The 13,934-nt window shown below is 32.5% G+C and overlaps 1 protein-coding gene and 1 long non-coding RNA gene across 9 annotated transcripts in view; one reads left to right on the forward strand and one right to left on the reverse strand.

The window, feature by feature from the left end:
- Window positions 1-13,934, reverse strand: part of LOC143239938 (uncharacterized) — a 106,786-nt gene that overhangs the window by 77,509 nt on the left and 15,343 nt on the right. Inside the window, exon 1 of one of the 2 annotated variants that reach the window (XR_013021444.1) lies at window positions 1,013-1,146. The exons of the other annotated variant lie outside the window; for it this stretch is intronic. This is a non-coding gene — a long non-coding RNA (uncharacterized LOC143239938). Of the gene's footprint in view, window positions 1-1,012; window positions 1,147-13,934 lie in introns of those variants that run through there. 2 annotated transcript variants of the gene reach the window in all.
- LOC143239937 (forkhead box protein P4-like) overlaps window positions 1-13,934 on the forward strand; it is a 79,663-nt gene that overhangs the window by 53,196 nt on the left and 12,533 nt on the right. For 4 of the 7 annotated variants that reach the window (XR_013021442.1, XM_076481610.1, XM_076481607.1 and 1 more), the window contains 8 exons: window positions 5,734-5,940; window positions 7,783-8,020; window positions 9,381-9,732; window positions 10,282-10,468; window positions 10,837-11,161; window positions 12,342-12,416; window positions 13,110-13,186; window positions 13,605-13,706. Coding sequence is in view for 6 of the 7 variants with exons in the window: in XM_076481610.1 (XP_076337725.1) it covers window positions 5,734-5,940; window positions 7,783-8,020; window positions 9,381-9,732; window positions 10,282-10,468; window positions 10,837-11,161; window positions 12,342-12,416; window positions 13,110-13,186; window positions 13,605-13,706 (1,563 nt within the window). In the remaining variant the exon portion in view is untranslated. The remainder of the gene's footprint in view (window positions 1-5,733; window positions 5,941-7,782; window positions 8,021-9,380; window positions 9,733-10,281; window positions 10,469-10,836; window positions 11,162-12,341; window positions 12,417-13,109; window positions 13,187-13,604; window positions 13,707-13,934) is intronic. The other 3 variants (XM_076481611.1, XM_076481608.1, XM_076481606.1) reach the window with 1 other exon arrangement.

Below are 13,934 nucleotides of genomic sequence, written 5' to 3' on the forward strand. Positions count from 1 at the left end.
TTAGGAGTCGAGTGCCTTAACCATCTGGCCATGCCGGGCCGTCAATGTTGTGAGAAGAAATCTTAAACATCTTGCAGGTCAGATAGACCTACATGTAAATCAGTTAATTAAGACTAGCTGGTTGACAACATTTGCTGTCTTCGTGTTATTGAAGGTCAGGTATGGCACGTTCGTGCTACACTGAAGATCTTACTTAATTGTTTTTACTTTTTAATCTCATTACAGCTCTACTACCACTTCGTCACGAGATCTGACATAAACACGTCTGGGATGCATTATCTGTGTTATTAACATCGTTTAAATTTAGATATTTTAACTAGATCCACGTGAACAGTTTCTAGTGTAGGGTATCACCAGATTCTCGTAAAGATTTCCTAGTACAGGATATTACTAGATTCAGGTAAACAGTTTTCAATGAATGATATCACTGGATTCACGTGAAGATTTCCACGTGTAGGATACCACCAAGTTCGTGTTAACAGTTTCCAATGCGGTGTATAACCAGATTCTTTATCCAATGCTTTTCTGTTTGACTTAGCATTATTAGACTATATAACGCAGGATAATGATACTGTCACAACTGATATTCTGTAACATTCACCACAGATAATGATACTATCACAGCTGATATCCTGTAACATTTACCTCAGGCGAATGATACTGTAACACCTGGTATCCTGTAATATTTACTACAGGCTAATGATACTGTCACAGCTGATATCCTGTAATATTTATCACAGGCTAATTATATTGTCACAGCTGGTATCCTGTAACATTTACCACAGGCTAATGATATTGTCACAGCTGGTATCCTGTAACATTTACCACAGGCTAATGATACTGTTACAACTGATATCCTGTAATACTACTTTGGAGATTGTCACTTTCAGCCTAAACTTACTTAAGTTTTAATGAGTGGAGTACGTTAGAAGTCTGTATCACTCTAACTACGGGAAGACAACGTACAGTGTATGTTAAACACCATTTCTAATATTTTCTTTAACTTTACTACCTCACATCAAAACTGAATTCTTCGTAATGAGTTGCTCCTATATCTAGAATATTTCGCTTCCTAATCCCATTCTTCAACTTTTTTATCCAAATAAATGTTCAACAAACGCAGCAGCCTCATCAACTCCACTGTTTACTTGTTCATTCCACAAACCACATGCCCTTCTCCTGACGTGCTTGTAGTCATGACAACCAATATTTGTTCTGCGTACAAGAGGGTTAAATATGGAAAAAGCACGTGCAGCGTAAACATAATGAGACCGTCAAACTTTAGGGTCTGTAAATAATACACGGGGAGGGAATGGGGGTATTAAACAGGCGATAGTATCACTAACAGCTATATAGAAATGGTATGAAATACTGTAGCTAATTGTGTTTTCCAAATGCCTGGCCTCATTCTTTCTCAATATTCATTCATTCATTTAATTTTGAATTCGGTTTATTTTCATGTATGCTTGTGTCAAACACTTGTATTTTACGACTGGACTCTCTAGTTGTCTATTTATTTACCTAATATCAAATCTTACTTTAGGTTAGGCTTATTGTTTTTCGTTATTCACTTCCTTTTTTTAAAATATTGGTACTTATTTTTAGCTGTTTCAAAGTTTTCTTAATACATCTTAAAATCGGTGCTTCTAGAAGATTTTGCTTTTAATACTGTAATAAGTGTATTAATATACCGTATATTCTTTACACATTAAAACTGAGAGTAATAATACGAACAAAACATAGTTCTAGTTGTGTTAAAGCTCTGTAAGAGCGGCTGATGTTCTACGTAAAACGACACCGTTACTTCAATTTAGAGTAGTATTACAATGTTGTCATAAAAGTGGCTAAAGTGTGTCTGAAGTTAAGCACAAATTTACACAATGGGCTATCTGTGCTATGCCCACCACGGTGTTGAAACCAGGTTTTTAGTCCGCAAATATACCCGCTGTGCCACCTCGAGGGCGATGTATGTCAAGTAAACTGAATACTTATTTCCGGTGCTTTTCGACATTTTTTTTTTTTTTTTTTTAGTATCGGGGTTTATCGGTTAAAACTGAAACCCTACATATGATCAATAAGGTCCCTACTACACTACAAGGTTTACTTGCACCTTATTGAATATTTTGTCATCTGTTCATTGCGGCGAAACTACAAGTTAAACTTAGTTTGCATTTACTAGTTAATATGTAAAGATGACTAAAATAGTATATGAAGCAATACATTACATCATTACATTGTTATAAACCACAGCAGCTGGAGTTTACTCGCTGGTCAGCTATATTGTTACCAAGCACAACTTACCAGAAGGTCAGCTACATTGTTATCAACCACAGTTTACAAGAAAGTCAGCTACATTGTTATCAACCACAGCTTACCAGAAGGTCAGCTTTATTATTACCAACCACAACTTACCTGAAGGTCAGTACATTGTTATCAATCACAGCTTACCAGAAGGTCAACTATATTGTTACCAACCACAACTTACCACAAGGTCAGCTACATTGTTAAAACCCACAGCTTACAAGGTCAGCTACATTGTTAAAACCCACAGCTTACAAGAAGATCAGCTACATTGTTACCAACCGCTATTTACCAGAAAGTCAGCTACATTGTTACCAACCGCTACTTACCAGAAAGTCAGCTACATTGTTACCAACCACAACATACAAGAAGGTCAGTCATATTGTTAGGAATCACAGCAGGTGAAAGTTACCCCTCTGGTCAGCTACACTGTTATTAAACACAGCAGTTAAAGCTTTTCCGCTGGTAAGATAGGTACAAGTTAGTTAAATATAAGTACACTTTTTGATTAACGTGGTAGATAGGTACAAGTTAGTTAAATATAAGTACACTTTTTGATTAACGTGGTAGATAGGTACAAGTTAGTTAAATATAAGTACACTTTTTGATTAACGTGGTAGATAGGTACAAGTTAGTTAAATATAAGTACACTTTTTGATTAACGTGGTAGATAGGTACAAGTTAGTTAAATATAAGTACACTTTTTGATTAACGTGGTAGATAGGTACAAGTTAGTTAAATATAAGTACACTTTTTGATTAACGTGGTAGATAGGTACAAGTTAGTTAAATATAAGTACACTTTTTGATTAACGTGGTAGATAGGTACAAGTTAGTTAAATATAAGTACACTTTTTGATTAACGTGGTAGATAGGTACAAGTTAGTTAAATATAAGTACACTTTTTGATTAACGTGGTAGATAGGTACAAGTTAGTTAAATATAAGTACACTTTTGATTAACGTGGTAGATAGGTACAAGTTAGTTAAATATAAGTACACTTTTGATTAACGTGGTAGATAGGTACAAGTTAGTTAAATATAAGTACACTTTTGATTAACGTGGTAGATAGGTACAAGTTAGTTAAATATAAGTACACTTTTGATTAACGTGGTAGATAGGTACAAGTTAGTTAAATATAAGTACACTTTTGATTAACGTGGTAGATAGGTACAAGTTAGTTAAATATAAGTACACTTTTGATTAACGTGGTAGATAGGTACAAGTTAGTTAAATATAAGTACACTTTTGATTAACGTGGTAGATAGGTACAAGTTAGTTAAATATAAGTACACTTTTTGATTAACGTGGTAGATAGGTACAAGTTAGTTAAATATAAGTACACTTTTTGATTAACGTGGTAGATAGGTACAAGTTAGTTAAATATAAGTACACTTTTTGATTAACGTGGTAGATAGGTACAAGTTAGTTAAATATAAGTACACTTTTTGATTAACGTGGTAGATAGGTACAAGTTAGTTAAATATAAGTACACTTTTTGATTAACGTGGTAGATAGGTACAAGTTAGTTAAATATAAGTACACTTTTTGATTAACGTGGTAGATAGGTACAAGTTAGTTAAATATAAGTACACTTTTTGATTAACGTGGTAGATAGGTGGTAGATACGTGGGATACAAGTTAGTTAAATATAAGTACACTTTTTGATTAACGTGGTAGATAGGTACAAGTTAGTTAAATATAAGTACACTTTTTGATTAACGTGGTAGATAGGTACAAGTTAGTTAAATATAAGTACACTTTTTGATTAACGTGGTAGATAGGTACAAGTTAGTTAAATATAAGTACACTTTTTGATTAACGTGGTAGATAGGTACAAGTTAGTTAAATATAAGTACACTTTTTGATTAACGTGGTAGATAGGTACAAGTTAGTTAAATATAAGTACACTTTTTGATTAACGTGGTAGATAGGTACAAGTTAGTTAAATATAAGTACACTTTTTGATTAACGTGGTAGATAGGTACAAGTTAGTTAAATATAAGTACACTTTTTGATTAACGTGGTAGATAGGCACAAGTTAGTTAAATATAAGTACACTTTTTGATTAACGTGGTAGATAGGTACAAGTTAGTTAAATATAAGTACACTTTTTGATTAACGTGGTAGGATAGGTACACAAGTTAGTTAAATATAAGTACACTTTTGATTAACGTGGTAGATAGGTACAAGTTAGTTAAATATAAGTACACTTTTTGATTAACGTGGTAGATAGGTACAAGTTAGTTAAATATAAGTACACTTTTTGATTAACGTGGTAGATAGGTACAAGTTAGTTAAATATAAGTACACTTTTTGATTAACGTGGTAGATAGGTACAAGTTAGTTAAATATAAGTACACTTTTTGATTAACGTGGTAGATAGGTACAAGTTAGTTAAATATAAGTACACTTTTTGATTAACGTGGTAGATAGGTACAAGTTAGTTAAATATAAGTACACTTTTTGATTAACGTGGTAGATAGGTACAAGTTAGTTAAATATAAGTACACTTTTTGATTAACGTGGTAAGATAGGCACAAGTTAGTTAAATATAAGTACACTTTTTGATTAACGTGGTAGATAGGTACAAGTTAGTTAAATATAAGTACACTTTTTGATTAACGTGGTAGATAGGTACAAGTTAGTTAAATATAAGTACACTTTTTGATTAACGTGGTAGATAGGTACAAGTTAGTTAAATATAAGTACACTTTTTGATTAACGTGGTAGATAGGTACAAGTTAGTTAAATATAAGTACACTTTTTGATTAACGTGGTAGATAGGTACAAGTTAGTTAAATATAAGTACACTTTTTGATTAACGTGGTAGATAGGTACAAGTTAGTTAAATATAAGTACACTTTTTGATTAACGTGGTAGATAGGTACAAAGTACATGGCTCATCTTTCGTTTCACAAACTGTCAGCTCTGATATCGTTTTACGTATAACCATCCATTTGTCGAGAGCTCTGGACCAGAAAAAAAGTTGTAAAGTGAAAACAAACATATAAATTTATCTTTTCCATCAATATTCTTAATGATGGAAAACAAATTCCGATTCCTTACAGTTAAATGCCTCCTCTTTTGAATTAAATCTCTAATTTCTTCTATAGTTTTATTTGATACGTATTATCTCTATGTTGACTGGGCACGTGATTATAGTAATATTTTCTTGTTTTGATTTTAATACGACAGAGACACCGATAAAAAATACAGTAGTTTTATCAAGTTACAGAACTGTTTACTGGGTTGTCTTTTATTTATTTACTAGTGTTAACAGAAAAAAAGTCCTCTTAAACTATCTTAGAAGTTAGTTGAGACAAAAACTCCTGAACTAGCATAGAGGTTATTTGACAGAAATAGTTCTAAACTACCATAAATGTTTGTTAAGAGTCTTTCTAAAATAGCTTCATGGTTTATTTCTTGTTAGGTATCAGAAGATCAACTTGTAAGTAAAGCTCATACGTCCTCAGATAATGAAATGGTGGACGATGAAGACAGAACATCGCCGCTGTTATCGATAACCTCGCAGTTTCTTGCTCAACATCAAATGCAACAAGTTCTTGAACGAGAGGTGTTGTCTCCTGCCCAGCTGCATCAGTTACTGCAACAGCAACAGTTACTATTTATGCAACAGGTAACACTTCTTTTAAGACATATCTCTTTGTATGTTCCCGATATTCACGCAAGGCTACACTAGTCGACTGTTCATTCTTTGTTGGTTGTTAAGCGCAATCATGCACTTACTGGTTACCTGTGCTGTGTCTGCCATGGGTATAGAAAATTCATTTTTTTAGCGTTATGAGGTTTCAGACTTACTGCTGAGTGACTGCGGCGTGAAGGGGGGGGGGATATTTATTTTAGACCAACGCACCAGAAAGAGGATAAATAGTATCTACAGCCAACTTTTAGAATACTCTAATAGAATAAGTGGAATGATTTTATTGTCATTCTCACAATGCACCCACGGCTCCAAAGTGCGTATTAAGCATTTGTTACCTGGGAAACAAACTGTAGATCCCATACTTCGACAAGTGAACAACTGGTCATAACCTGCTAGTAATGTGTCCCATCATGTTGCTTTTATGTTAGCCTTTTAACACCTTAATTGTCACTATATTTTATTTGGTAGAATATTTTACCCTAAATGTACTTTACTTTTGAACTCCACGATACTGCAAATCGAAACACGTTTGTTTGTTGTTTAGGGCAAAGCTACATAGTGGGTTACCGAAACCTGGATTTTTGTGTCATAAGATTTCATATTTGCTGCTTAGCCACTGGATGGAGGGGAAGACCTTAATTGTATGTATTTGTATTCCACATTTATGACAAATGTTGTTTGAACTACAAAGTTATGCAGTGTGCTATCTGTGGTCTGCCCACCACGGGTACTGATACCCGGTTTGAAGCATTGTTAGTCCACATAAATACCTTTGTGCTACTGGGGAAGGGGTGAAATTAATGGCAAAGCTGTTACTAATTTTGAACTACCAACTAGAGTGACTAGTAGCAGCCTACTATCAACCATCCACACTAAAGGAATGATATCCACTCTTATAATACATACACAGCTTAAAATGCATGAAAATATTTCTGAGTATCACACCAAATCATTAGTTTTGGTTTGAATTTTGTACAAAGCTACTAGAGGGCTGTCTTCACTAGCCATACCTAATTTTGCAGCAATAGATTAGGGGGAAAGCAGGTAGTCAAAACCACCAACTTTTAGGCTACTCTTTTACTGTCACATTATAATGCTTTCATGATTGAAAGGGTGAACATGTTCGGTGAGGGAAATTCGAACCTCTGACCCTCAGATTGCGAGTCAAGTGCTTTAACAACCAGGACATGCCAGACCTTGCAGTATCTTAGCCGGCTCACCAGCTCTAAAATACAGAGCTCTACCAGGCTTTATATTGACTAGTGCTAATATTCTAAATCACTAATTTCATCTCATTCATTGTTCATTTACTTTGTCCTTCATACAGCAAATATAATTGGCTGTTCCAAATCTCAAAAGATAGGGTTAAATTTGAAAGATGTTAGAAATACCATACAATTTACAGGGTATAGGCTTCAAGGCACATATTTGGAACTATCCAAAAGATATTTATGAAACACCACTGTAAGCTGAAATTTGAACAGCACGAGTCAACACCAACCTTCATGACTGAATTATTCATTTGAACCCTTTACATCTGTATGTTGTTAATAAAATTAATTAAAGAAGGATATGTAATGCAAGTCTTGCAACATAAAAATACATGGTTGTATTAACTTTGTATTGTTAATTTCTATTTAATGAAATGTTATTATATTGATGGATATTCAGGTTTCCAGATTAACCAAGAGAGATAATTAATGCCCAAATTGTAGTATTGACTAGCATATATTCCCTTCTTCTTCTATAGAAATTCTTAAATGGATAAAATGTTTGTTTTGTTATCATAATGACTTTGACCTAATTGTTTAACAGAAACAAGTAAAACAATTCAAGTCACTCATTCCTCATCTCCAAAAACAGCTACAATTCAACATGATGCAACAAAGCCAACTGTTACACAACCTAAACAGTGCTGATTCGGAAGAAAAGACAAAAAAATGTGGACAACAGCTTCAGCAATTGGCCTTACAACAGGAGCACCTTATGCAACAGCTACAGCTGTACCATCATTTCAGCATAGTAGGTCTGCCTCCTTTCTTGTCACACTCTGGTAAGTCATGTTTCATAGAAAAGAACTTTGTAATATAAGAAAACTGTAGTACATATAAACGTTTCAGAATTCAAATTAAACCAGCTAAAACAACTAAATCACCTAACCAGCTGAAAAACTACAAAAGTCGAACATAATTGGGTCTCCTAGATGTACTCCCCTTGTCCCAATTATTAAACTTGACAGGTTCTTCTGGCTCTTTTACAAGTGCAAGTGCATACTTATAATACTGTACCTGTATCCAGTTTTCTTGTTAATATATAATGTTAAAGCCATAGGAGATAGCATTGCTTAACACCCACAACCCGTTTGTAGATACCTATTTCATTAAGTTGTCTTAAAGTTCCCACTTACATGGTCTGCACCAAATATTAAAGATTCTTTTAGGTATTACATCACTGTACACTTTTCTTTGAGAAATATACCTTCTAATATTTACACATACCTCTTCCTGGTTGTAACTCGTCAAAACAAACTTTTAACTGAACAAACATTACTCTGATAAAACCTCAAACCTATCAAACTACTTACTAACCAGAAACTATTGTTTATAAAGTTTACTAAACAAACAGTTTACTTGACAAGCTATTTAATGACTAAGCTTTATATTGCTCAAACCTCCTACTGGTCAAACATTTTATTGATCAAACCTCTTACTGACTAAATTTTTGACTAATCAAATCTACTATTGATCAAACTTTCTCCTTAGCAAATTTTTTAAAGTCACTTACAGATCAAATTTCAACTGATCACATTATTAACTGATCAACCCCCCTGTAGATCAAATCATCTACTGACCAAACCTTCCACTAACCAAATAATAAGGCATAACATGAAAGACATTCTAATTTGATATAAAATTACAGCATTAAATAGAGATCAAGGCCTCTGTCAATTATCAGTGTTGAAAAAGGAAAAAAAAAACTAGTAAACTATTTTTTTTATTGAAATGATAACAAGATCTTCTGGCATTAATTGTGTAGAAAATATTGTGTTGAGGCATCCAAAATGGCAAGAATTGAAAAAAATAAAAAAGGCTATATTTAATTGTATGTAAATATTGAGCAAATCAGCGATAAAAATATGAACATACTAATGTGTATAAAAAGCTGCACATACAAACTAAATCAATATAATCATTATAAATCACAAAACATTTTTTTTTTACATGCCACTTTGGGTGATAACCTTTTGCCAGTTTGAAACTGAAAATGTAGTAAAAACTATTTAAATGATTGAACCTAATATTTTAATTTTTAATGTGAAGTTTGTCACTTAATGCACATACAAATGTAATAGAGTAGACCATCTAGTCTGATGGCTGTTTTCTCCATTATTTCTGATTTAACAACATTTGTAGGGCTTCCAGGCCTTGAGAACAAATGGAAAAATGGGTCAGTGAGTATAAAAGAGGAATCATTAAAGACAAGGGTGAATGAAGTGAGCCACATCACATCTAAATCAGTTTCTGCCAGCCAAGAATCAGTGTTGTCTACTCTCATTCCAAATCACTTGTTGACCAAGAAAGATGATGAATGTAAGTTATCAAATTCTACCAGAACTGGAGTTACAGATCAAACAAGTTCTGTTTTTTCATCAAAGGAAGATGGTATCTGGTACCCTGATCATCATTTTCATCCACTGTTTGGCAATGGTGTTTGTAAGTGGCCTGGATGTGAAACAGTCTGTGAAGATTTCCAAGCATTTATTCAGTAAGTTAGGCATCATTTCTTTTAACTTTTGTTTCCCAGTAGCTTTTTCCAATTTAACAATGACAGGAATATTTCAGCAAGCATACTTATTGAAAAAGCTAAAGGTCACCAAGTAATTTCCATGCTTTTTTAAATGCCACAAGAAGATTTTAGTTAGCAAGTATTTTGATTAGATCTTTGATGTGCTAGAAGCCCTGATTGCTGCAATTGCAAGGGCAGTAAAATTTTAATAACATTTTAGTTAAGTCTTTAGTCTGCTAGTACCCCTCACTGCTGTTAATTCCATGGCAAGAAGATTTTAGTGAGTAAGCCTTTTTGTTAAGTCCAAAGTTTTATCGTAACTCTTACTGTAACTGTCACAAGAAATTTTATGTAAGCATACCTTTTTAAGTCTCAAGTTCTTGTTGAATATCATTTAAATTGAGATATAATTAAATCACATTTTATTTACACTCTTCTTCTATTTAGTGAATTTAGAATGCTGATAAACAGTTATTTTGTGACTGTGTTTTATTCTGGTATGGAGTAACCACTATCCATTTAATGTAGACATCTGAACAAGGAGCATTACCTTGATGACAGGAGCACAGCTCAGGCTAGAGTACAGATGCAAGTAGTTTCTCAGCTAGAAACTCAATTAACAAAAGAGAGGAGCAGACTTCAAGCCATGATGACACACTTGCACAAAAGAACTACAGCAAATTTACCTTCCCCTGATTCTTCAACACAAGATATGGTGAGTAACAACAATATAAACACCTCCACACAAGAATTACAGAAAATTTAAGTTCCCCTGATCCTTGAATTTAGGAAATAATAAACAACTTAATTTATACAATACTCTAATTTAATGAATCTCCAACATCTCATAGCATGTAATATACTACAGCAGTCTCACAGTGAATATTATTTAGTATCATGATTTACAAATGTCTTAGTCAAGGTTCTGTAAATTCCTAAAAGTATTGTATAACACCATTTTCCATATACATCTCAGAATATGGTATAATATACCAATTCTTAAAAACTTCATCAAGTATGATATCCAACTCTTAAGTTGTTCTTTATTTGTAGTTATTTCAAACTGATACCGTTCTGTTTTAGACCATGCCTCCAATCTCCAAATTAGCACCAACATCACTGCAACAACTATCTCTGCCAATAACATCAATATCTTCTTCTCTGGGTCACTTGCCTCCTCTCATAGATCCAGCAATATCATCCCCACAACCATCTCCATCATCTACATCAGTGTCTTCTACTGATTTATTCACAGTTGCCTTGCCAACAGTAACCAACTCAACACCACTAATGACAGATCCACTGAGGCTAATTCCAGCAAATCCCCAGTCTTTGCATTCTTCAGCCTGTAATGATGTTGCTTCAGTTTATTGGAGACATAATGAAAAAGGATGTCTTTCTATGCCAGGTAAAAACCTTTCTTTTTATTAAATATAGTCTTGTAAAGAATTTATCATTTATTTTCAAGTACTGAAATGCCCCCAAATGCTTTTCTTTATCGGCATGTATTGTTTATAATGTAATAAAAATTACAAAAATATATCTTCTCTGTGAGTCTACTTTATATTTTTCCTTAAAGTATAACTGTCTTAGTAGATGGAATATATCCTTCACTTTTGGGTAAGATACCACTATCTATTCGATGAAAAGTGTTCCTCATATTTAAAGTAAAATATTGCCATCCGTATGATGAGGAATATGTCTTTAAAGGTAAAATATTTCAACTAAAATGATGAGTAATATGCCTCATATTTAAAGCAAAATATTCCATATTAGTAATTATGAATAAATGCTCTTCATATAAAAAAAGTATTGCTTTTTCAGTGGCTAGTTATGTTAATGAAAAGATATATCCATAAATATAAGGTTAAAGAAGATGTATAGTTCACTTTAAGTTAAAGAATTTCATTTATAGTAACAAGGAATATCTTTTGTTTTAAGATAACAGTATTTTAACAAAAAGAAATATTCATGTTCGGGAAAGGAACTGTTGTGCCTTACTGATGAAAAACACTTATTCTGACCAGTAAAACACCTATCAGAAATTATGTTACTAAAACAGGCCAAATAAATTAATCACAAGTAATACTTTACATTTTACTATGAAGAGACAAAAGTTCTCAACAACTTGACATGCAACTCATTTTATGAAGGATATTTTTAGTATTTTCATTTGCTGTCATTATATGGTTAAGCTATATATTTTATAGGTTAGAATATGCTTAAACAATCCTTATGTTTTATTACAAAACACATGGTTAAACAGACAACAAACTGGTTAGCTGTTTATCCACAAATGAACCAATAAATGATACTGGACTACTCTAGTGATGAATCTGGATTTCAGTAATAATATTTTATTTCAGTTTAAACTATAGTTCCCAGGTAAACAGCAATTATTGTCAAATTCTGACTGTTATCAAATACTCTGTGGTGAAGAAGACTAATGGGGGATTTTTTACATCTCTTTTAAATAAACTGTTATTTACTTCTGATGTCACATGGCAGAATCTGCTATTTAATGAAAAAAAATGATGTAACTCAGTCTGTTTGTTGTAACTTTTAATTTTTTAATCTTTTATTGGCAGGTTTGAGGACTCCTTTAGCTAACCATTCAATAAGAAAACGAGTGTCTGAAAAATGCAAATTAGACATTAATGAAGGTAAAATATGGCTAGTAGCAAATCTATTAATACTGTTCTCTTGTTTTACTAGCACTATGTATCAATGTTTAAATTAATTTATTGTAAAACATAGTACCTTATTGCACATAAAGAAAACTAAACTTTGTATTAGAGCATCATAAAATGTCTCAAATTTCAATTAATAAAAGAAAAAAATATGCTTTTCAATATTTATATGAACTGGGTATCAGCTTATTATTTTTGGATTAATTTTACAGAAAAGAGAGAGAGACATAATTACCCTGAAAAGGGTAGCCTCAGTTATCTATCTTATTATGTTTGTAATAAATAAATTAAAGGGTTGAGCAAATTAATTGTTTAATAATAATTTTAAAATTATATTAATGTATGAAGAAATGAAAGATGTTTAAAAAAAACTCTATCCAGGGCTAAAATTTAATATGTACTTTGATCATTCAACAATATTCTTAAGAGTATATACAGCAGCTAATGAAAAAGTAATTTAGTATGTTTCAGTTTTTAGACTCTGAGCTGTTGACAAAAGTTGTATTTAATATCTTTTTGATGTCTTTAAGAATCAAATGTTTATATATGCATAAATTGATTCAGTTGCATAAATGTGTTGAAATGTGTTACTCTGTATTCTTTCTGGTGTCTTCAGTAGTGTTCTATTCTCTTTGTCAATTTATTTTTTAATTGCTCCCTTTTTAGAACTTCGAACAAACAGAGAATTTTACAAGAATGTAGATTTTAGGCCTCCATTTACATATGCTGTTTTGATCAGACAGGTAGGCAAAATAGTAACCAGTTGCTAAAGTCTCAAGACTTCTTTAATACAGTGAAACTTAAATAAATATACTTTTCCTTCTCTCCATTTATATATGCTATTTCTGCATTATTTTTTTCCTGTGTTTCACTACAAATATAAGAGTAAAATGAATCAATTAGTAATTATTTTAACCCATTCTCAGCAACTTTATCTATATTAAAATATCACACTCAGGACATGAAAGAAATATGTATATACTACTACAATATTTCCTGAATGTGATTTGGAAAACGTGAATGTTATTTGAAGACCAATTCCAAAGGAACTCTTGTCACTTATGTAATTATGATAGAAGTGTTAAAAGATAACAACAATTACTGTAATAGTACTGATAATAACTACAAATTTTACCATTTATAGGCTCCTTTTCTTGATAGGCTATTATAGAATCCCCTGAGAAGCAGTTGACTCTGAATGGAATTTACTGCTGGTTTCAAAACACATTCTGTTACTTTCGGAGAAATGCACCCACATGGAAGGTAGGATCATATTACTAAATGTGTTAACATATGTGTCAGGGGGTTTAATGTTTAGTGTGGTAGTCTTCACTGTGTGTGTATCTGTGGAAATTTAGTGATGAATGTGGTAGTTTCCACCATGTGTGTGTTTCTGTAGGTTTAGTGTTGAATGTAGTGCAGTATCTAACATGTGTCAGGAGTTAAATTTTGCATGCGGTAGTGTTTCCAACATTTGTGTCAGAGGGTTTA

This window comes from Tachypleus tridentatus, chromosome 13 (assembly GCF_004210375.1).
Source record: "Tachypleus tridentatus isolate NWPU-2018 chromosome 13, ASM421037v1, whole genome shotgun sequence".
NCBI classification, from domain to species: Eukaryota; Metazoa; Arthropoda; class Merostomata; order Xiphosura; family Limulidae; genus Tachypleus; species Tachypleus tridentatus.